The sequence below is a fragment of the Bos indicus x Bos taurus genome, chromosome 12 (assembly GCF_003369695.1).
Source record: "Bos indicus x Bos taurus breed Angus x Brahman F1 hybrid chromosome 12, Bos_hybrid_MaternalHap_v2.0, whole genome shotgun sequence".
Lineage (NCBI taxonomy): Eukaryota > Metazoa > Chordata > Mammalia > Artiodactyla > Bovidae > Bos > Bos indicus x Bos taurus.
Window position 1 is genome coordinate 52364073 of NC_040087.1, and position 24186 is coordinate 52388258.

At 40.3% G+C, this 24186-nt stretch overlaps 1 protein-coding gene across 11 annotated transcripts in view; it reads left to right on the top strand.

Moving 5' to 3' along the window:
- The window catches only part of SCEL (sciellin), a 126031-nt gene that overhangs the window by 22231 nt on the left and 79614 nt on the right, over positions 1-24186 (top strand). For 10 of the 11 annotated variants that reach the window (XM_027557751.1, XM_027557750.1, XM_027557746.1 and 7 more), the window contains exons 5-9: positions 6140-6208; positions 12861-12929; positions 13531-13569; positions 14843-14923; positions 17991-18056. In XM_027557751.1, the coding sequence (XP_027413552.1) occupies positions 6140-6208; positions 12861-12929; positions 13531-13569; positions 14843-14923; positions 17991-18056 (324 nt within the window). The remainder of the gene's footprint in view (positions 1-6139; positions 6209-12860; positions 12930-13530; positions 13570-14842; positions 14924-17990; positions 18057-24186) is intronic. The other variant, XM_027557753.1, reaches the window with a different exon arrangement.

The following is a 24186-nucleotide window of genomic DNA, read 5'->3' on the forward strand; positions in this document are numbered from 1 at the left end:
TGTTTTTGAGAGTAGACTTGTTCGAGGCTGAATATTGGTGCCTAGCTGCAGGCTTTCCCTGATGTTCTGGGCACGTGAAAGAGAATCTGATAACATTAGGGATTTTCACAAAGCAAACTGTGCTTCTCCAGCTTTCTGCTCCCAAAATGCAGCTTGAAGGCATAGAATCATCAGTCCACTGCTCACCCTACCACGGTGGCCTTCCTGATGGGAAAGAGCAAGGGCTCCCACAGAAACATGATGAGGTAAGATATTTCCAAGCCTTAGAGAAAGGAACTCTAAAAGAGAAATAACAGCTGAGTTCACTTGCTTTATGGGACAGTATGTTTCTTTTCTGCGGACGGTGACTGCAGCCATGAAATTAAAAGATTCTTGCTCTTTGGAAGGAAAGCTATGACAAACCTACACAGCGTATTAAAAAGTAGAGACATCACTTTGCCAACTAGGTCCATAGAGTCAAAGCTGTGATTTTCCTAGTAGTCACGTATGGATGTGAGAGTTGGACCATAAAGAAGGCTGAGCACTGAAGAATCGATGGTTTTGAATGTGGTGCTGGAGAAGACCCTTGAGAGTCCCTTGACAACAAGGAGACCAAACCAGTCAATCCTAAAGGAAATCAACCCTGAATATTCATTGGAAGGACTGATGCTGAAGCTGAAACTCCAATACTTTGGCCACCTGATATGAAAAACTGACTTAAGGGAAAAATACCTGATGCTGGGAAAGATTGAGGGCAGGAAGAGAAGGAGGCAATAGAGGATGAGTTGGTTGGATGGCATCACTGACTCAATGGACATAAGTCTGAGCAAACTCCAGGAGATAGTGAAGGACAGAGAAGCCCAGTGTGTTGCAGTCTATAGGGTTTCAAAGAGTTGGACATAATTTAGTGACTGAAAACAACATTTCTTTTCAGAAACTCCTAGGCATGTGGAAAATCACTAAATGATACTCAGTGGCCAGACAAATGCAAATTAGTAGGAAAATTTAAGCAAAACTCATAGTCACAATGATGTAAATAATCTAAGATTGATAAAATGAAAAGACAATATTCTTACTAAAGCACATTGACACTAACACACATACAAAGAACCACACCCAGCAGAAGAACCTAGTTATTTCTCAGACAAAAGTGTTATCTGGTTTAATAGGCAGATTCATGGGGTCGCAAAGAGTCAGACATGACTGAGCAACTGAACTGAACCGAACTGACCACCAAGACATACTTAGTAAAGGACTATGATTGTTTTTCATGGTGGGGCTTTAAAAAGATAAGTATACATTGTAAAGTAACTGTTGTGTTATTTAGTTGCTAAGTTGTATACAACTCTTTTGTGACCCCCATGGACTGTAGTCCACCAGGCTCTTCTGTCCATGGAATTCTCTGGAGTGAGTTGCTACTTCATTCTCCAGGGGATCTTCCTGACCCAGGGATCAAACCCATGTCACCTACATTGGCAAGTGGATTCTTTACTACTGAACCACCTGGGAAGCCCCGAAGTAACTATACTCAAGTAAAAATTAATTAAAAAAACGTTAAGTGGACACTTTGAATATGTCTATTTTGGAATTTTTATCTGTGAATTTTTCTAAACCATTTAAAAAATGTTCAGAATTTTGATGTGTTGGAGGAGGAAATGACAACCTACTCCAGTGTTCTTGCCTGGAGAATCCCAGGGATGGCGGGGACTGGTGGGCTGCCATCTATGGGGTCACACAGAGCCGGACACGACTGAAGCGACTTAGCAGCAGCAAGGAACTAAAAAGCCTCTTGATGAAAGTGAAAGAGGAGAGTGAAAAAGTTGGCTTAAAGCTCAACATTCAGGAAACGAAGATCATGGCATCTGGTCCCATCACTTCATGGGAAATAGATGGGGAAACAGTGGAAACAGTGTCAGACTTTATTTTGGGGGGCTCCAAAATTGAGGCAGATGGTGATTGCAGCCATGAAATTAAAAGACACTTACTCCTTGGAAGGAAAATTATGACCAACCTAGATAGCATATTCAAAAGCAGAGACATTACTTTGCCAACAAAGGTCTGTCTAGGAAGGCTATGGTTTTTCCAGTAGTCATGTATGGATGTGAGGGTTGGACTGTGAAGAAAGCTGAGTGCCGAAGAATTGATGATTTTGAACTGTGGTGTTGGAGAAGACTCTTGAGAGTCCCTTGCACTGCAAGGAGATCCAACCAGTCCATCCTAAAGGAAATCAGTCCTGGGTGTTCACTGGAAGGACTGATGCTGAAGCTGAAACTCCAATACTTTAGCCACCTCATGCGAAGAGTTGACTCATTGGAAAAGACCCTATTGCTGGGAGGGATTGATGGCAGGAAGAGAAGGGGACAACAGAGGATGAGATGGCTGGATGACATCACCGACTCAATGGACATGAGTTTGAGTGAACTCTGGGAGTTGGTGATGGACAAGGAGGCCTGGCATGCTGTGATTCATGGGGTTGCAAAGAGTCGGACACGACTGAGCGACTAAACTGAACTGAACTGAAGGGTCCCGAGTTTACCCCCCTCTACATGAAGTATCCCACTGGTTTTTGGGTTCCCAGCCTTAGTTCTTCTGTTTGACTGTTCTGTGATTTAGCTGACTGTCCTGTGACCTGTCCTGGTCTTCATGATTTTGAAGCTTATGTTCTTGTTCTCTGTTGGCCCTCTCTTACCAAACAAAGGGAACCTGATAACTTGAATCCAGGCACTAGTGGAAAACACACCCTCCATTGTATTTGCCTTTCTCTGGAACTATTAAAGAACATACTTTTTGTGAAGCATGACCAGGAAAACTAATATTCATGTTCTTAATATGTTTCAAGATATGTGTGTGTGCTTAGTTGCTCAGTCATGTCCGACTCTTTGTGACCATGGACTGTAGCCCACTAGGTTTCTTTGTCTGTGGGGACTCTCCAGGCAAGAATACTGGAGTGGGTTGCCTTGCCCTCCTCCAGGGGATCTTCCCAACCCAGGGATCAAACCCAGGTTTCCCACATTACAGGTGGATTCTTTACCATCTGAGCTACCAGGGAAGCCCATGTTTCAAGATAATGTAATTGTAATGCCTTCTATGGTAATTTTATATATTTAAAATTGACTGAGCGACTGATCTGATATGATATGATCTGATCTGAACCCTTCATGTTGCTGGACAGCATTCTGGCTAAAGCAGCATATTGAGCTGCTTTAGTTTTATTTTATTTTATTTATTTATTTAGAAGTTTTATCTTCACAAATAAAAATCTATAAGCCTGAGACATTTCCCCCTGGACTCCTTGGCGAGTATCTCAAATGACATCTTTATAAAAGGTAGTGTAGGTTATTTTTCTCCTTGCATTTGCACAAACAGATGTCCATGTGACACTTTTGCATCCTTCTGCAGAGTTTGTGTCCACTTTGGTGCTCACCCAACACCACTTTGGAGCACCTACTGTGTGCTGACACTGTGCCAGGTGCTGGGAATACAAAGATGCATCAGACACCAGCTGTGATCTTAAGGCGCTCTCACATTTCATGGAAAAAGATGTATCCATAGACACAGATACTCAGATTTACCATGCAAAGTGCTTGTAGAAGTGTGGGCCATGCTATGGGAAGAAGCAGAGGGTAACTCTGACTGAAAGAGTGGAAGCCCGCCCTGAGGAAGTGCTCATTGGTGTTGCTGCTTGAAGGATGGAAGCTGTTTCCAACTAGGAAAGGGTAGCTGGTGAGCGAGGGGCTGGGAAAGAGGCACTTCCAGCAGAAGTGATAACATGCCCAAGAATTCCACATGAGCAGAGACTGAAAATAAAGGAAAATAAATAATTGTCTCGTCATGCTAGAAGACAAGCTTCATAGGACGCACAAACAGCAGGACATTTTACTATGTCCTTTCTCTGCAAGATCATTAACATGTGTCAAAGGAGGCAGAAGGCACAACAAATAGTACCAGTGGAGATGCCCTTCGGAGCCAGACAATATTCTGCAGTCTGGGAACAAAACGAAACCCTTGCTTCCATAAAACTTCAAGTGATTCAAGTGAAAGTCACTCAGTCACGTCCAACTCTTTGTGACCATGTACAGTCCATGGAATTCTCCAGACCAGAATACTGGAGAGGGTAGCCTTTCCATTCTCCAGGGGGTCTTCCAAATCCAGGGATTGAACCCAGGTCTCCCGCATTGCGGGTGGATTCTTTACAAGCTGAGCCACCAGAGAAATCCAAGAATACTGGAATGGGTAGCCTATCCCTTCTCCCATGGATCTTCCTGACCCAGGAATTGAACCGGGGTCTCCTGCATTGCAGGCGGATTCTTTACCCACTGAGCTATCAGGGAAGCTTCCTGGTTAAAGGTCGAGGAGGGAGAGATTGAATGTAGATGAACACAGTATGGTATGTCCTGTGGTGATAAGGACCTGAAAGAATGAAGCAGCTAATGAGACAAAGCAATGGCGTCTGTGAGGGGCTATTTCCTGGATGGGGGTCAGTTCCATCTGCACCCATGCATTACACCTGCTAATGAGTCTCACCATGACCTCACTCTGGAGTTTCCTTAAAAACACAAGAGATTGCATTAGCCATTTTTAATAAACATTATTCTTTCCTTAATAAACACTATTCCCTCTATCTCTGTTCATTCATGTCTGTTTATCCTCCAAGTCCCAGCTCAACCTGTATCTCATCCAGGAAGCCTTCTCTGATCCCCACCTCCTCCAAACAAGCTTTCTCAGCTTCAAACTCCCTTGTACTTGACCTGAACCTCTTTTCTGATACTGACCGCTTTCTATGCTTGGATGTACATGTCTTGTCCTGCTAGCTCTGTGTGTGCAGGGTCTGTCTATAGTTAATTCATAACTCATTCCTCAGCTGATGATATACTGTCATCAGTATAGTATATGGTTTACCTGCAAATATTTGCTTAATAAAGATACACTACATCAAGTTAAAAATTGCATCTTAAATAGTATACTGTTTTGGTACATTTTCTGATTCAGTACCTTTGATCTGTCAGCTTCAAATGATGCTTTGAAGTGCAAATACAGTCAATCATGGTAGAATTCTCCAAAGAGCTTACTTTCCCTGTATTACTGGGTTAAGACATTGAACAGGCTTTTCTTGCTGACTGATCAGTCTGATCAAGCTATCTCCAGTGCTTTGATGATCATGGTTCCTTCTCTAATTTTCTTGTCTTCTCTCTGCTCCCTCTTTTTCAAATTATCTGTCTGTCTCAGCTCTCTGCCACTGTCTCTCCTCCCCCTACTTCTCCCAGGCTCCCCTCTCTTCTCTTCTTCCTATCCATCCTTTCTCTTTTCTACCACTTTCCTCTGTTCATTTTCTTCCTGTGTTTCCTGTTTCTCTCTTTTCTTCTCTTGCTCCCTCTTTCTTCCAGCAAGGCCTCTTCTTTCAACCCTGTCCACGGTGCTGAACTGGTAATAGACTGATTTGTATGTAGCCATCCCACCGCTGCCAGACCAGAGTTTTGGAGAAGGCAATGGCACCCCACTCCAGTACTCCTGCCTGGAAAATCCCATGGACGGAGGAGCCTGGTAGGCTGCAGTCCATGGGGTCGCTAAGAGTCGGACACGACTGCACAACTTCGCTTTCATTTTTGACTTTCATGCATTGGAGAAGGAAATGGCAACCCACTCCAGTGTTCTTGCCTGGAGAATCACAGGGGCAGGTGGGCTGCTGTCTCTGGGGTCACACAGAGTTGGACACGACTGAAGCGACTTAGCAGTAGCAGCAGCAGCATTGTGCTGGCATAAGGCTCTGATGAAACTGTAAACAAACAGAGCTGATGATAAAGGATTGAGTTCCTCTTACACAAAAATCAACAACACTGAAAGCGGTACATATTAGTAATTAACTCTTTTGCATGATGTGTTGCTTGTTTCACATATCCTTATCTTTGACTTGAATACGTTCCATTGTAATTAGATTAATTGGACCTAAAGAAGAATTCTTTTATTAGCATGGGGAATTGGGTTTGCTAATTTATCCTAGTCAGGTCAAAGCCTGGGACAATTTTGGTACTCCAAATAGGCCTTTTCTGGTAACATATCTATCTCCCACCCCAACAGGCCAAGATTTTACCAAATCTGTGGAAGTTGTATAAACTATTTTTTATAATTTATTTGATCTTCCTATAATTATTTTTTGCTACAGGAAAACAAATGAGAGGGAAGAGCCAAAAGCCACAATCAGTCGGTACAGATCTGACGACACTTTGGACAGGTAAGGTGTTTTGAACCAGCAAGTGGAATGTGTAACATATGTTAAATCCCATTTCTTATAAGGCATGAGGCAGATAAATGTTTACCAAAGTGAGCTTCAAACTATGATATTTTATCCCCAGGAACAGAAGGGCTATAAAGATGGAATTATCTTCTTCAAAACTCACAAAATCTTGACTTGCTATGCTATTTTCCTAAAATCTTGCTAATAGTACATCAAAAGGAAAAATCCTAAAGGAACTGGTTTGAGTATAGATGGGATGGGCACTGCATGTTATCTTCTTAATTTTAAAAGGAGAATATAGTTTTTTGTGTGTGAGTCACCAGTTCTTGTTCTAACTTCTATTTTTCCATTCTGGAGGCAGAGAAACAGCAGTTTTTGTTTTAACTGTCTTATAGAGAGACTATACATTTTAATAACACAGTAGTTTTGATTCACTCTAGGATAAAGACATTAGCTCTTTAGAAAGTAAAACTGCTCTTTCGGCCATGGAGTCACCGCATGGCTGTACATGAGTCATTGTGTTGTGCCTGTTGTTGGCTCACTCCTAGGTGGAAGGAAAGGAAGGGCTCATAAATAGAAAACTTAGGAATATCTATTCAGGTTGAAGTGTAAATGCTACGAGTCACATTTAAATTTTATATCTCGTAGAGGTGCTTATCGGGAGAAGGCAATGACACCCCACTCCAGTACTCTTGCCTGGAAAATCCCATGGACAGAGGAGCCTGGAAGGCTGCAGTCCATGGGGTTGCTAGGAGTCGGACACGACTGGGCAACTTCACTTTCACTTTTCACCTTCATGCATTGGAGAAGGAAGTGGCAACCCACTCCAGTGTTCTTGCCTGGAGAATCCCAGGGATGGGGGAGCCTGGTGGGCTGCTCTCTATGGCGTCGCACAGAGACGGACACGACTGACGTGACTTAGCAGCAGCAGCAGAGGTGCTTCCCAGGTGGCTCAGTGTTAAAGAATCTGCCTGCCAGCATAGGAGACACAAGAGACTTGGATGCAGTGCCTGGGTGGGGAAGATCACCTGGAGGAGGTCATGGCAACCCACGCCAGTATTCTTGCCTAGAGAATTCTAGGGACATGAGACTGTTGGGCTACAGTCTGTGGGGTTGCATGGAGTCAGACACAACTTAGCAGCTGAGTACAGAAGTGTTTATTAAGCATAGATAAAGAACAAAGTTAATATCTTCATTTGGAGTCTAGACACACTGAATGCCCGAGGCCATCAATAGTCGAAGCCACACCCCTGTAGGCTAAAGATGTGCTGTCTTTGGAAACAAACATGCAACCTGCTGCCCTTGCAGCATATACACTGAAACTTATGGCATCTAATAGATTCCATATTCAGACCAGGCCAAAGTCAATTAAAACAGCAAATGCATGCACTTCTGCACTCTTTATAGGCTTTTAAGTCAATCTCCCTAATAGCGAACTAAGGGGGTGACATCTCTCTTGTAATTAACAACCTTGACAAGAATCAGTTTGTGAAAGTATATACCCAGGATCTCATCTCCACAGTACTGAGTGAGAGAGGAGTCACAGTGCTTCTGTCTGTTCATCTTGGCCTTGTGGGCTGTTCTAGTGCTCTGTTAATTGAAGCAGGAAACCCTACTTCTAGGGATGAATTTACAAGTGAGGCAATTATATCTCAAGAAAGGTAAATATGTGGGAGACCTAAGCCTTCACAGGCTGAATGTTTGTGTTTGAATGTTTATATCAGGCCAGTCAAGATGGAACCTTAGAACACCAGCAGTGAACTAGACCAGACCTCACAGTCAAGCCAGTTAGTCATTCTCAACCTCAGCAGCAGATTAGAAGCACTTAGAAAGTGAAGATGTCAGTCTCTCAGTCTTGTCTCTTTACTACCCCATGGACTATAGCCCACCAGGTTCCTCTGTCCATGGGGTTCTCTAGGCAAGAATATTGGAGTGGGTAGCCATTCCTTTCTCCAGGGGATCTTCCCAACCCAGGGATTGAACCTGGGTCTCCAGCACTGCAGGCAGATTCTTTACCATCTGAGCCACCAGGGAAGCCCAAATCACCTAGAGAGCTTTTGGACTGCACTGATAATTTCCTTCCAACAGCTCTTAGTCCCTAAATCCTAATCTAATTAGTCTGAGGGGGACTTGGGCATCTTTTAAAGTCTATGACATGATTCTGATGAGCAGCCAAAATTCCAAACCACCAAACCAGCCCAAACCCTTCATTTTAAAACTAGAAAATGAAGCCAGAGATTTCTTGCTTTATCTACACAGAGGATTAGCAGTGCATATTGGGAAGATGAGCTCCTTCCCCGGGCACTCCTATCCCCAGCTCACCCCCAACAGTGAACTGCATTCATCTCTCTAAATGTGGGCACAGGTGTGAGGGAGAGAACACAGACGAGGTCAAGAAAGGCAAGCCCTGGTAGCAGGAGTCAGACCCCATCATGCAGGGCATTCCAAGTGTAAGATGCGAAATAATTTTAGGAGGAAGATGATCAAATATATTAGGAGTGTGCATGTGTGTGCCGTTTTAGTACTAACGTGTGTAATAAGTAAATATGAGAAAAGTACTGAGTTACCTTTAAGGAGTTCCCTTTTAAAATATACATCTGTCGGTAAAAATATGAAGTGTTCTAAAGAAGCATAGGTAATCAATAGTACACCGTAGCATTTCGCTATGGCTCAAACCCTGAAGATTGTTTCATATCTAATTTGGAAAAACCAAGGTTAGGGAGACCTCTAGTGTTCTGTTGTGGAAGTGTAACTTTTCCTTTGGTTCTTTCGATCGTGTTGCTGATTAAGTATTTCCTGTCTCCAAGACTGACCAATCTATCTCATATCACAAGTTGATAGAAACTTCATTTCTAAGGGAAGTACCAAGTTAATCTCCCTAAGAAATGAGAAATTGATGAATACATTGGAATGATGTTTAAATTGATGATACATTGGAATGATGGTTCTGTCCATTATGATTTATATTATTTATATTTATATAAATTATTATTTACATTATACACAATTATTTATATGTTATTTATAGACTGACCCCCTAGTGTTGTGAAAGAGATAGTGGAGGTGAAAAATAATAACTGAAGAAAGACCTGTTGCTCATGAGTGTTGCAACAATTAGACTACAGAACCAGGTGTACGACAGTGGGCCCTATGGAAAGACTTGGAGACAGACTGCTTCCTGGTTGTATGGCCAAGAGAAAGCCACTCACATTCTCTGAGACTCTATTTCTTCAGCTATAAAATGAAAATAATTACATCTACCTTGTAGAGATGTTCTGAAGAGCAGAGAAAATTGCAGAGTAGTAGGGAGCTATTTTGACTATTCCACGCTATATTGCCCACAAAGACAAACACTGTAGAATTTTGATTAACTTCATTTAATTTTAACATCACAACTCTCCTTTATTTAAACCTTGAAGATGATTGAAATTAAGGTTCTGTTTTCTTTAGACAGATTGTTATTTTCAGGGTACCAGAGAAGCAATTTCCCAGGATTATTTTTATCTTATATGAAGATCTTATAGATGGCTCTAAAGTCTGAGCAGTTTGCAAGGAACATTTAAGTTTTATGATTTAGGATCGCATGACATCAAGTTTATGATATTCACCATGGTTTACTGCAGAACCCTTTAAATATAAACATATCAGAGGCTCAGTAGCAATTAGTGCAGAGAATATACTTGTAGTCTTTGGTCTAATGATCACCTGAGTGATCTTCATGAGTTTTTTTTTTTTTTGCATGTCTGTGCAAATCCTTTATTAAAGCAACAGCCAAAATACAGGATGGCTCACATTATTTTTTTTTCTTTTCTTGCTACTGTATCAACTTTAATACTAATCATTTGTTTATACCTTTAAATTATTTTTAAAAGGTAAACATTTATAATTTACAAATCAACAGAGTGACATTTCCATCCAGATACATTTTTCCATCTTATTTCCCACTTTTAACAAGGGATATCTAGAACCAGAGGGACAGCACATCAAATGGAAGAGCCAGCACCTTCTGCGAGCAGCAGCGCCAGACTGTCTAAGAGATACACTGAAGGTTTACATTCCTTATTAACTAAAAATAATTTATGCCAGAATATTCTCAAACCTATTTGCCTTCTGTTTTTACATTCTCTATGAGCTTCGATTTCGATGGTGGTATTCTGAGCATTAGACCCCTTACATATGACATCTCTAAAAAAAAATTTCAATTAAAGGTCATTATCACCATCATATAATATTTTCTCATATAACAGACACTCAGTCCTTCAGGAAGCATAACAAGCTATTTTGTTTTATTCCATTGCCTCCCCCCACACACACTAATTTGTTTAATCCAAACCTTGTTAATCACTGTAGAAACCCTACAAATCATTAGGAAGATGAACTTTGTTATATACTAGAGGATTTTTAAACAAACAAGTGAATGTAAAAGTGATTAATACCTTGAGGATGGTGGTGGTTTAGTTGCTAAGTTGTATCTGACTCTTTGTAATCCCATGGACTGTAGCCTGCCAGGCTCCTCTGTCCATGGGATTTCCCAGACAAGAATACTGGAGTGGGTTGCCATTTCCTTCTCCACATCATGAGTTTGAAATGCGGATTCATTCTGTACAAGTTAATACCTGGATTGTGAACAGTCAGTTGAGAATATGGAGCTCTGGATGATTCAGTGTTCCTCCCTTTTTGCATGCGAGAGTTACCAGTTTACATTCAAAGTATCAGCATTATGCACCATAAACAGAAACTGTGGGGTTGACTTGGGGAGTTTTCATGTATTAGTGTTAGTTATCAAGTGTTTTAGTTACACGTGTCACAATGACATCTAGGAACTGAAATCATTTTAAAGCTGGGAAAATAAGCCATATTTTTTCACCATGACTTGTTTTTAGAGCAAGGCAAGGTGATCATCCATCTTCCCAGGAACAGTTTATATAAAGCCCTGTAGTAAAGTGGATGGTGGGACTTCCCTGGTGGTCCAGTGGTTAAGAATCCACCTTGCGATTCACGGGTTCGATTTGTGATCAGGGACCTAAGGTCTCACATGTGGGATTGCAGCCAAGTCTGCTCACGGAAACTACTAAGCCCACCCACTACAAGGAAAGCTCTCGCTCGACACAATGAAGATCCTGTGTACTGCAACTTAGACCCGATGCAGCCTAAAGAAATATATAAATATTTTAAAAAAAGAAACAGATGCTATGTGCTCATTTCCATGGCTTATTTTTTTTAGATAACATAAATGATAAAGATAACAGTTTAGAGAAAATTATATTAATAGTAGACCCATAGTATGAGATCAGCAGAAGAATCTTGCGAACCTTTTGTTTTCCAGAACCTAATTTTTCCGCATCCTAGTTTTGTGCAACGTGGGGAAGGGAATGACAACCCACTCCAGTATTCTTGCCTGGAGAATCCCATGTACAGAGGAGCCTGGTGGGCTGCAGTCTATGGGGCTGCAGTTTTGTGCAAACCTGCAGAATCCAGAAGACAGCCTCACATCTCAGGAAGAGCTTTCCTTTCTGATGTGCTTTTCTAGGGGTTGCAGTTGTGAGATCCCACCACTGGCATGCAGGCTACAGGATTCCTAATTTGTCTTCTGACCCAAAAGACAGACAAACACACCTTTCCCAGACCTACTCTCCTATGGAGATCTGAGTTTAGAGTGTTTTAAACCTCTGATGGTCCCCAGGACCTATTAACACAATGTGTTAGTCAGTGTAAACAAATTTGCCAGGGTAGAGCAATTTTTGTGACGAGTTCTCTCCCCTGCCTCCAAATCTCCATGGTTTAGCCCAATAGAAGATTATTGCTTGCTCTCAGCAGAGTTCAAAGTGATAGCCTGGAAAATTAGGGGAAATCTCTGCTCCAGGAAATGACTCAGAGACCTAGGTTCTTTCCATGTTTTAATTCTACTATCTTCAACACGTGAGCACCAAAGCTACAGTAGAAGAGGAGGAAAGAGCATGGAGGATCGTGCAAGAGGTTTTATGGTGGTTTGGGAATCATGAATAATATTTCTGTCCACATGCTGTAGGATTCAATCACATGATCCCAATATACGTGTACTGAAGATTGGGATGTGCAGTCTTCCTGTGTGCTCAGAAGGAAAACAAAGAGATTGACAAACATATAGCCTTGTCTATACCATAGCGAACTCTGAGCTGGTGATGGGCAGGGAGGCCTGGTGTGCTGCGATTCATGGGATCGCAAAGAGTCGGACACGACTGAGTGACTGAAATGAACTGAACTGAACTGATCTGATGCCATAGAACATTTGTTTAAATTGCTTAAGTCTTCCATTGATTCCTTTCAGTGACATAGAAAGTACTGTCATTGGGTAAATTATTAAACAACAATGAAAAGGAAATAGTTAATGAATTAAATGCTCAGTGAGTCAGAAAGGCTAGCTGAAAAGCATAAACTTTAAAAGTTACAAACTGTCAAAATGGCCCAATAAATAGATTTTGTGGTGAGTATAATAGTTTTTTTTTTTAATTGTAAAATTTTATAAAATGTAACACCTGAAAAGCAATTGTTTTCACTAGAGAAAGGTTATGTTGATTCAGGCTAGAAGTGATTCTAGCCTGAAAGAGGTCTAAGAGGAGTTTAAAAACTTAAATGTTGATCCAGACTTTTGTCTTATTTCTTTATAAAGGATTTCAAACAGAAATGATGCTGCTAAAACATATAAGGCCAATACCCTGGATAACCGACTAACCAATAGGTACCAGTATCTACTAACTTGGGGAAAGGTTCAAGTACAATATTTTTCTAAGCATTACTTACTTACATACAGTTCTTCAGTCCTACTTATTATCTTTCTGTAAACCCTTATCCTCTATTTTTTAAACAGAAATAATTTTGGCATAAAAACTTGGCTCCTACTCATGGTTAAAGAAAAATAAAATCTTATTCCTGGCTTCAAAATGAAGAGAATTCATTTCTTCAGGCCATAATTCTTACCACATTTATATTTCTGTTTAAATTATCCTGGTGGCAACAGGATGTATTATGAAATACATGTAAATGTAAAGTTTACATTCCTAGTGTACAAAAATTATTGAACCCATCAAAGAAAAACACTGGGCTTAAAAGATGAAATTTCTAAAGAAAAAAACCTTTTTTTGGAATCTAATACACAAAAAGGTGAAAAATCATGAGATCAACTTTTCAAATGTATTCAACTACTGATACTTTCTTTTTCTTTCTCACAACTAATGTTAACTTTTAATAGTAATAACTCTAACTTCATGGACAACTGCAAATTGATGCAAGAATTTATTCTTTGCTGCTGGTCAAACTTTGCCTTCTTGTTTTCTTACCAGAAATGTGTCCACGTTTCAACCACCAGAAGTGACAAAGATGTATGTACTTCTCTAACTAATCTTACATTTTAAGAATAAAGTGTATTTCTTCCTATATGTCCAAGAAAAAATCAAGGTGTATTGTCTTTAGGCCAAAGTTTCATTGTAACACAGCCATGCCCGCCCCCGCCAACTTTGACAGGTTAAATAGTATTGATAGAAATACTGAAGTGGTCAGCAAAACTTAAAGTACTTTCTATGTGGACTTTAACACAAGAAGTTTGCCAACCTCTGCTCTAATCAAACACCGAAGCTTAAGTCATTCTTTATTTCTTTTCTTTTTAAAAGTCTAGATTCTTTACTTTTTTGCCCATAGAACTTTAAAATTTTTTCCTACTCCTATGGCAACTCTTTATTCTTGTACATTACGCTTGCCTCCCAAAACACCCATCACATCTACAGCTCAGCTGAGTCTTGAAATCATGGTTTTGCTAACAATCTGTATAGACAAAATGCATTTTCCCTGGAATGTACTAATGGTGGTTATAAACAAGCAAAGTAGATATATTTTTGAAAACTTGGTTGATTTTTAAATTTGTATTTTCAAAAAAAGTAATTTTCACCCTGGACTGCCCTCCAATAGTTGAAACAGGCCTGAGTCACTTCAATTTTTTGAGGGTCTGCATATATTAACAAATGCTAAATAGAGATTTGGCTTCCCTAGTGGCTCAGACAGTAAAGAACCTGCCTGCAATACAGGAGACCTGGGTTCAATCCCTGGGTCAGGAAGATCTCCTGGAGAAGGGAATGAAAACCCACTCCAGTATTCTTGCTTGGAGAATTCCATGGACAGAGAAGCTTAGTGGGCTACAGTCCACGGGGTCACACATAGTCAGACACGACTGAGCAACTAACACACACACAGATTTAAAACAGTGTGATTTTTAAATGTTTTCTTAAACAAGCTAATGTATTTAATAAAAAAAATTGTAATATAATTCTGTGAGTCACAGCATAGACAGGATTTAAAAATATTTGTTGGAATCGTTTGATGTGGAATCAAAGCACATTGAAATTGATTGGTCTGGGTTTCGGACACAGAATGTCATATAAGGAATGACTTCTCCATTCAATTCCTTCTGTTTTAATTATTTGAATGGAAGCCAGGTGATTTGTAAAATGGGTAAACTAAGGAAGAACTTTTTCTGTTGTTCTTTCATCCTCAAGTGAAACATTTTGTGGTGGGATTAGGAGTAGATTGTAAGTCCTTTCAAAGGTGGGATAAAATGAAGTTTCAGCAATGTGCTCACTGCTTGTTCTTGTGACAAAACAGGCAACCTGGAGGTCTGTCCAGTGCAAAGGCCACCAGCACCCCCACTTCCACCTCCACTACTACTCCTGTGAAGAAAAAGAGGTAGGATGGGCTTGTTGGGCGCCCCTCTTCCTGCTGTTCTCTCACAGATTGATCTTTATTAACGTCTGAACCAAATCATCCACCAAGGCCCCCGGGTCGCATCTAGAGTTTGCTCTCTGCCCTTCCTCCTCCTTCCCTCCTCCCCTTCCCAGGGATCCGGTGCCTACTGCCTTCTGCTGCCTTCACACTTCAGTCCTTTCCTCTCCAGTCTCCTTTTCAAAAATGCTGTCTTTTCCTTCAATTTTATTGAGAAATAATTGACATACATCGCTGTGTAAGCTTAAGATGTATAGTGTGATTTACACATATGGTGAGGTGATCACCCAGTATGTTTAATTAGCATCCATCATATCTTCCCAGGTGGCGCTAGTGGTAAGGAGCCCTCCTGCCAATGCAGGAGACATAAGAGACATGGGTTCGATCCCTGGGTGGGGAAGATCCCCTGAAGAAGTGCATGGCAACCCACTCCAGTGTTCTTGTCTGGAGAATCCCATGGGCAGAGGACCCTGGCGAGCCACAGTCCGTAGGGTTGCCAAGAGTTGAACATGATTGAAGCAACGTAGCATGCACAAGATTCATCATCTCACAGAACATCCATTATGTCAATAAAAACATTTCTCCTTTTGATGAGAACTCTTAAGATCTACTCTCTTAACTACTTTTCTATGTATAATGAAATGATATGAAAGAGAAGTTGCTCACTCGTGTCTGACTCTTTGCAACCCCAGGGACTGAAACCTGGCAGGCTCCTCTGTTCATGTGATTTTCCAGGCAAGAATACTGGAATGGGTTGCCATTTCCTTCTCCAGGGAATCTTCCTGACCCAGGGATAGAACCCAGGTCTCCCACATCGCAGACAGACTCTTTACCATCTGAGCCATCAGGGACTCCTATGTATAATACAATCATGGTAACTGTAGTCATCATGTTATATATTACAACCCTAGAGCTTATAACTTCTTTATCCTTTGTTGGACGATGTTTCAAATGGATATAAAATAAGTTGGCCTAAAGGACAAATAAAAAAATGTAAGTTTTTACCTTTTGGCCACCTTCCTCCAATCTCCCTCAATCTGCCTGCCTCTGATAACCACACATCTGATCTTGTTTTCATATGTGCCATCTTAGGGTCTTGAATAGCTAGGTAATGTTTTGATGCTAGAACTCAGATAGTAAAGCTACTTCAGGTAACGCATGTTAACAGAGTCCTACTACAGAGAATGCCTTATCCTGCACAACAGCTGCAGTGTGGCCTAGTGTCACTAGACTCCAGAAACCAGTCTGCATCTTGGAGGCCTCCTCTGCTATGTAGATCGGGTTTCCTCCACATTCAGGGTCAAGGGTCCTATCTGGAGGCATCAGTCTCTGTTTGTGTGCTTATTACCTCTTCCTTCAACTTCCCCTGTACGGCCTTCCACTTTCACCTGGGCTAACTTCCATTTATCTAGTAGGCATGGAGGAAGAGGTAGATCTTCAGTGGTAGAATCTTCTTTATGTAGCAGAATGGGATGGTGGGAGTGATTTTTGCATGTTGAAGGGAACATAGTACCAGTGAATCGTGACATGAATGGAAAACAAGCTTTCGTGAACCTCACTGCTTTTGATATTTTCTTATTTTCTTTGCTTGCTCCTCTGCCCATGCTTGGGCTTCCCAGATGGTGCTAGAGGTAAAGAACCTGCCTGCCAATGCATGAGACGCAAAAGACATGGGTTCCTCTCTGGGTCGGGAAGATCCCCTGGAGAAGGGCATGGCAACCCACTCCAGTATTTTTGCCTGGGACAATCCCCATGGACAGAGGAATCTGGCGGACTACAGTCCATGTGGTTGCAAAGAGTCAGAAACGACTGAAGCGACTTCGCACGCACACACAGGACTCTGCCTGGTATAGGGCAGGTGTTCAGTGCTTGCTGATGAGCTGGCTGACTGCCACGCTGCTCCTGAAATCCTCCTGGAGGGAAATGACTGATTCTATTTTCTCCTGCAGACGAAATTTTGATTGTGTCTACAGAGTCTCAGGAAATAAGATTATCCTTCTCTTGGATCCAAATTTCACACTTCCCCTGATCCTTTCTTTGTCGTTAGGAGAAACTGAAAGGGAAATTTAAGGTCAGTTAGTTCAATCTCCTACCCAGGGCAAGAATCTTTCCTCTGATAGGCTAGGCATCATTCAGGAGCATTGCAGCCAGAAGCATGACTCTCACTTTTGTGATGTGCCTTGACTAAGCTCTTAGGGGTTGCATTGAGCTGAAATTGGCTTTGATTTACTCCCATCCCATCAGCGCAGTCCTGAAATCTCAGAGAATAGACCAGCTTCGAGAATTTAAAGGACTCTCCTGTCCTTATCCTTGATCTTCCTTTTCCAGGCTATCTTACTCTCCTCTGAACATCATTTTTGATATATAACTTAGTCTTTTTGACAGAGTCCTTAGCTATCTCTACCAATTAAAATGATGTCTTAATAATGGGAAAACATCTTTCTAATTGGATGTGTGTGTGTGTGTGTGTGTGTGTGTGTGTACATTTATGTATAAATGTATGTGCTTAGTTGCTCATATATGCATCTATATAAAATTGAGCTTGGCATTGCTGTGGCATTCATTTATACTTTCAATATTCTTACTTTCAGCATTTCCTGTCATACAGAATTTTTAAAACCATATTTTGAGTAGAAGATAAGTGTTGTTATTTTTATTATGAAATGTTTCAGAAATGCAGACAAACAGAGAGGTGTGTTGATAATGAGCAACCATGAACCTACCATACAGATTCAACATTATTATTTTCCAGATTTCCTGCAGATTTATTTTTAAAAAGTGTCTACATTGTTTACTGTCAAAGGAAATGGGCAAAGGGATTTATTTGGGAGAGCAGATTGCCTGCAATATAGGCCGTTACTTCCTATGGCAGGAAGTAAATAGTTTTCATTTTATCTCTAAGACCTTGTAGGAAAGTCATCTCATTTCCTTTTCACCTGTCAATTTATTTTCAGCTTTTCCTGGAAGACATGCGGGTGGGGGGTCAGGTCTTTGGAGCACAATGCTTATAACTGATGTCATTTCTTAACAGACAGTCCTGGTTTCCACCACCTCCTCCAGGTTACACCACCACCCCAAACACAGGAGCAAGCAGAAGGTAAGAGAAAGATGTCAGAGGTAATTGCTATGTAATATGATGGAAGAATGTGTTAGATATTGACAACATATAACTGTGGATGCTTTGGAATAAAGCTGAGGCAATTTTGTGAACTCTGAGCTCTGAATAAGATAGTGCCCAGTGAAAGTGAGGTCAGGGTACAAGTGTGCCTGGTAGGAAATCTGACATGCTTTGAGGCGTAAATGACTGTATTTTTAGTTTGCTAAGGGTTGCTGTAGCAAAGTACCATAAAGGTGGGTGGTATGAGAGAAATGTATTGTCTCACAGTTGCAGAGGCTGGAAGCCCAAGAGCAAGGTGTTGACGGGGTTCCTTCTGAGAGTTGTGAGAAGGGATCTATTCCACCCTTTTTCCGGGCTTCCGGTGTTTTCCTAGCAATCTTTGGTATTCCTGAGTTTGTATAAGGGCTTCCCTGGTGGCTAAGATGGTAAAGAATCTGCCCTCAATGCAGGAGACCCAGGTTCGATCCCTTGGTCAGGAAGGTCCCCTTTAGAAGGGAATGGCTACCCACTCCAGTATTCTTGCCTGGAGAATTCCATGGACAGAGGGGCCTGGCGGGCTACAGTCCATGGGGTCGCGCCATTTCAATCTTCACCTTCATCTTTACATGGTGTTTACCCTGTGTGCCTGTCTGTGTCCAAAGTTCCCCCTCTTATAAGGACACCAGGCCTATCGAATGGGGGCTCATCCAACTCTGGTATGATCTCATCCTGACTCAGCTACTTATGTCCATGACTCATGCCTTACCTACTTGTGTCTACTAATGTCCCCATTTTCCAAACAAATTTGGAGAGGACATCATTCGATCCATAAGGGGGGCAGGGGAGAGAACAGGGCCCATCACTAGGTGGGGCCCAGTGTGGGCTCTCGTGCACAGTCAGTTTTGCTCTGATGAACCCAGATGTCAGGATGGGAATGTGTATGGCAAGTTCTTGGTGAACTTAAAGTGGCAGATGAGTAGTGTGTGTTTGCTTGTACTTTTTTGTTGCTGTTGAGAGCAATAATTATAACTAAATTAGAGCCCATGTGGAGAACACCTGGCTCTACCGTTTCCATACTGGGAATGTCAACAACTATTTAACTGAATAAATATTTAATAATAAGTGATTACTGTATGCCAGATATTGTTCTAGGATCTTGGGAGATATCAGGGAACAAAACACGGAGCCTACACTCAAGACTTCAGTGCAATAGCCACAGTGTAGGCCTCTAATAATCTATGTTGTCATTAGCACTTGACGAAAAATAGGTCTCCAAGGTGGTTTTGGTTTAGGTATCCAAAATTATTTTCATGTCATCAACCTCTAGAATATCTTCACCCAATATTTCCATGTTTAAATGGGATTCATTTTCCCAATCCAACACTTGGAAAAAGGGTATGAAGCAGTGCCCTTGTTTCATATGAGACTGTTTTATTTCCAAAAGTTTTCATCTGTTGAACAGGCTTTTAATGTGTCTTTAATTTCCCAAATAATAGGTATATTTGGAAATAAATGTCTTATAATTTAACTTGAATCTATAAGGACATAAATAACTTTAGTTGACTAATAGACAAAAAGAACTCTAATTGTCTTTCATACCCGTGGCTTCATCTGTATATATGTGTGTGTACATATGTATTATATTATATGTGTATAACATATGTATAAAATTATTGGACTTGTTGAAAAATCACAGCTTGGAATTATACCAACCTTCTCTTAAAATATTTTCTTTTTAAACCTGTTCATCTTTTTAAACCTGTGGGTGGTTTCCAATTATATGAACTGCCAAATATGGATTGTGTCTCTAATTATAACCTCCTTTCTCCTCGGGCTGTGTTTAGATATTTCTCCATGAGTGGTACCTTTCATGGAACTACCCAAGATATTATTGTAAGATACCACTGTATATTCCATCCAATTTTGTCTTGATAGACAGTAACTGATACTTAGAAACATTTATTATGAATTTCCCAAATAACTTATTTTTATCTTTTACCTGTTACTCCATTGTTCATGTAAATTATCATCATAATAAGCATGTGTTATGTAACTGTGTAAAGATGCGAAAGGACTATTCCTGCACCACCATCATATGTGCTCAGTGCACATTCAGCTATGGATCTGTTTGAACAGAACTGATACTGCCTGGCTATATGCCCTTACAATTTATGCATAGCTGGATGTGATTTACATGGAAGATAAAATTAGTTACAATGCTTCTATTTCTGATTTCTGGATCAGATGCCTAGCACCAGATTTAAGGGAGAGAGAAGATTATTGGATAAGGTTGATGAATTTAAATATCCACTCCTTTCTTAAAGTCACAGATTATTAATAGAATGGCTAGACCAAACGACTTCTCTTCGAGGATCAGAGCTAATGTTATCCCAAGCTTTCAAGGAAAGGAGTGAATAATAGCAGTATAGCAATGCCTTTGATTCCTAAAGCTCTTTTCTTTGGAACAGCTCCAAGTACTGCTTCTGTTTCTCACCTTTAATACCAGTGCATTCTCGGGGCTGAGAAGTAGCCTTTTCACCAGAAGCCAAAAACTAGAAGCAATTATTAAATGATGAAAGGAATCAAAGATTTCAAAAAGAGATCTTTGTCCCCAGAAGAACAAAAAGAAGATGGAAATAGGTCAGGAACAAATAAAAAGGGAGAACTGTGATTTTTAATACTAGCTAATAGCCAGTGCTAACTTTATTTCCCTTCCACCTTTACTAATTCACTGGTCTCCATCTCCCTCTCTCCCCTTTCTCCTCTTCTGCAAAAGAATTTCCCCTTAATACCAACACTCACTCTCGTTTCTGTTCTTCATTTTGTGAACCTTAATTTTTCCATCACCTAATCTTTCCAAGAGATTTCATTTTCTCCCACACACCCATTCCCAGTTATTACAAGGAGAGGTCATTTTCCTGAATGTTTTTCCCCTCTAACCTCTCTGTGATCTTTAACCCCATGGACTACCCCATTCCTCAGTTTTCCCTTTCTTGACTTACGTATTGTGGAAGAACCAAACTTAGTTGTGTTTGGATTGACAACTTGTATTGGTGTTGTGTTTGGATTAAAATCTGTTACAGGCATGATGTAAGCTGCACCCAAGTGGTCTTAAGCTTTTTTTTTAATCTATAGAAGAACCCATAATATCACACTTTTCTCTATATTTATATGTATATCTGTACCTATAACTCTACAAGTCTGTGTTTATGTCTACAGCCATTGATATTTCTATAGCTACATCTAGAAATATATCTACATCTCATTCTGTCTATATAATTAACATAAGGTTGGTGAATTCAGTTCAGTTCGGTTGCTCAGTTGTGTCCAACTCTTTGCAACCCCATGGACTGCAGCACGCCAGGCTTCCCTGTCTATCACCAACTCCTGGAGCCTACTCAAACTCATGTTGGTGAATTCAACTAGACTTTAAATGAGCAAGTTAAATTTTCTAATATAACTATACAGTAGAGCTAAAGAAAAAAGAAATTTCTTAAAACAAATATCATTTTATGTATGACACATATTAGTCTTACAATGAGAAGGTTAAGATCTGGTGAGCAAACAAAATTTTGGAATTAAGAATCAAATATCTCTGAAAGTCTCTTGCCCTCTTTCTGATAAAACAAGTAGAGAAAGAAGCTGTAATTCATGGTAGTAAGACACAGCAGGTAAAGTTCTGAACTTAAATAAAACTCTTTCTAGCTGATTGCTAAGGTAACTCCTTAGTCCTTGAATATAAATGTTCTCTGATCTCTTTTTTCTCTTGTTGAGAAGGGAAAACTCTAGCACAGGGTTTTGAATGACCAACGTGTATGTGCCGTGTGAGCTGTGCTTAGTCACTCAGTCATGTCCAACTCTTTGCGACCCCATGGACTGTAGCCCGCCTTTGTCAGAGGACAGGCTCCTTTGTCCATGGGGATTCCCCAGGCAAGAATACTGGCTGGAGCAGGTTGCCAAGCTGTCCTCAAGGGGTTCTTCCCAACCCAGAGATTGTACCCAGGTCTCCCGCATTCAGACGGATTCTTTACCATTTGATCCACGAGAGAAGCCATGAATACTGGAGTGGGTAGCCTATCCCTTCTCCAGGAGATCTTCCCAACCGAGGAGTCACACTGGGGTCTCCTGCACTACATGTGGACTCTTTACTAGCTGAGCTACCAGGGAAGCCTGTCAGCCTGTGTCAACAAGATTATTTCCTCTGAAATCCTCTTTTCAACTGCCATCAGAACCTATAGTTTCTTTTCATTTTAATCAGGACTGAATCAAATTTTAGCTCTGCAACCTTTGTTCCTCATTATACTGATCTGTCTCTCCTTCCTCTGTGATCACTGGTTTACCCCCTTTCCCATGTTCAAATCCCTTTCATTATTTCAGAATATCACTTCTGTTTTAATGTTTTGGTGTAATGTAATTTGAGCTCTATGTATTTGAGATTCTGAAATACATAGAAATACATGTGTCATCAATATGGAAAATTATTAGAAGGTCAGAGCCAGTGAAAGTTTTTCCTTTTCCACGTGTTTCATTTTAAAATTTGTCAGAAAGCCTGACGCAAAGCAGTTTGTCAGCAATCACTAGTGTCTATCTTAATTTCTCAAGTTCTTAAACTTTTTCTCATCTTTGAGTCTTCAAAAGAATGATAACATACGCCAGGACTTGAGCCAATGGTGTGGATAATAGGTGCCATTCATGAGAAGTGCTCAGTCAAATCACAATAAAGTACAGATGCAGCATTTCTAGGAAGTTAATATTAACGTCGCTTCTGATTTTAGAACCCACCTTTAACTCTTGGTATTCTGTTCACGGTAAATTGAAGTGCGCATGCCTTTGTATTTAGGTGATGCAGAGATACAGTGCTTTGATGGCATATGAAGCTCATTTAAGAACCTCGTGGAAGCCAGATTTAGGTAGCAGTTGCTTAAACAATATGAATGTTTACATTGTTACCCATTATAGTGATTCTGGAGAAACAATGAGGCAAACCACCAGCACCACCAGAAAAAAAAAAAAAAAAAAAAACCCAATGTGTTTTTTTCTGCAATCATCTCCAAAGACAGAAAATAAATTGTATAATATCTGATAAAATTAAAGTAGTGGAAACACATGCAGGAAATCACCATATTGTGAAATGCTTGCTACATACTTTCATAATTTCTCATCCATATTTGTTTCAATCTTCTCTTTCAGTGGTTTTCACTTCCACTTAGCTGATTGGTAGATATGAAGGAGGAAAAAATTTCTGATTGAGAAGTGGGTTGCTATGGCAACCTTGCACTACAGTTATATTTTTCCATCTGTAACTATAAATGGTAAAATGTAGCTTTTCTAATTATGCTGCAACATTTTTAACTCTATTGGTACCAAACCTTCTATGAAGTTTGCTGTCACCCTAAATTAAATCATTATATTTAATTTTTATCACAACAAACATCTTCTTGTATTAACTGGAAGCCATTTTGCAAAACCTAAGAGTCTAAAATGCTCAGTAAAATGTCAAAGTATAGTGATTTTAAAATTGTATTGGAATGCCTAGAATACCAATTATATTTATTCAAAATAATTAAAACATAAGCCTGAGTCAGGATTTGTTAGGAGAAAGTTAATTCAGAATGTGCTGCTATGGATTCAGCAATACTTGAAAATTTCTATCCCTCTGTGTCCACTGGAAGCTAAAGTTTATTTGTGCTCTTATATTAAATTATACTATTTAAATGTTATTAACCACAACTGAATATTCATACATTTGGAAAGTGCAGCATATGAATATTCAGGGTACTTAGCGCATAGCAAGTAGTATTCATGACTACTGTGGAATTGAAGATTCCTTGCAATATTCTGCCTTCTCATGGTCATGTAGTGGTTTGCCAGCCACAGATCTGAGCCAGTCTCATCCTTTTATAAATGAAGAAGCAGATTCTTCAGAGAGGATCAGTGTTCTTTCCATGATCAAACTGGAAGTCAGTGGCAAAACTAGTCTAAAATCTAGGTCTCTGAAATTTTTGTTCAGTCCATGCTCTTTGTTGTGATGTGGTTCATTGAAATGGTCCCTGGCCACTGAAAGTAAGACACTGTTAGGGCAATCATGCTTTTGAACAAATAATCGAAAGATTATTCTCTGGAATCTTTA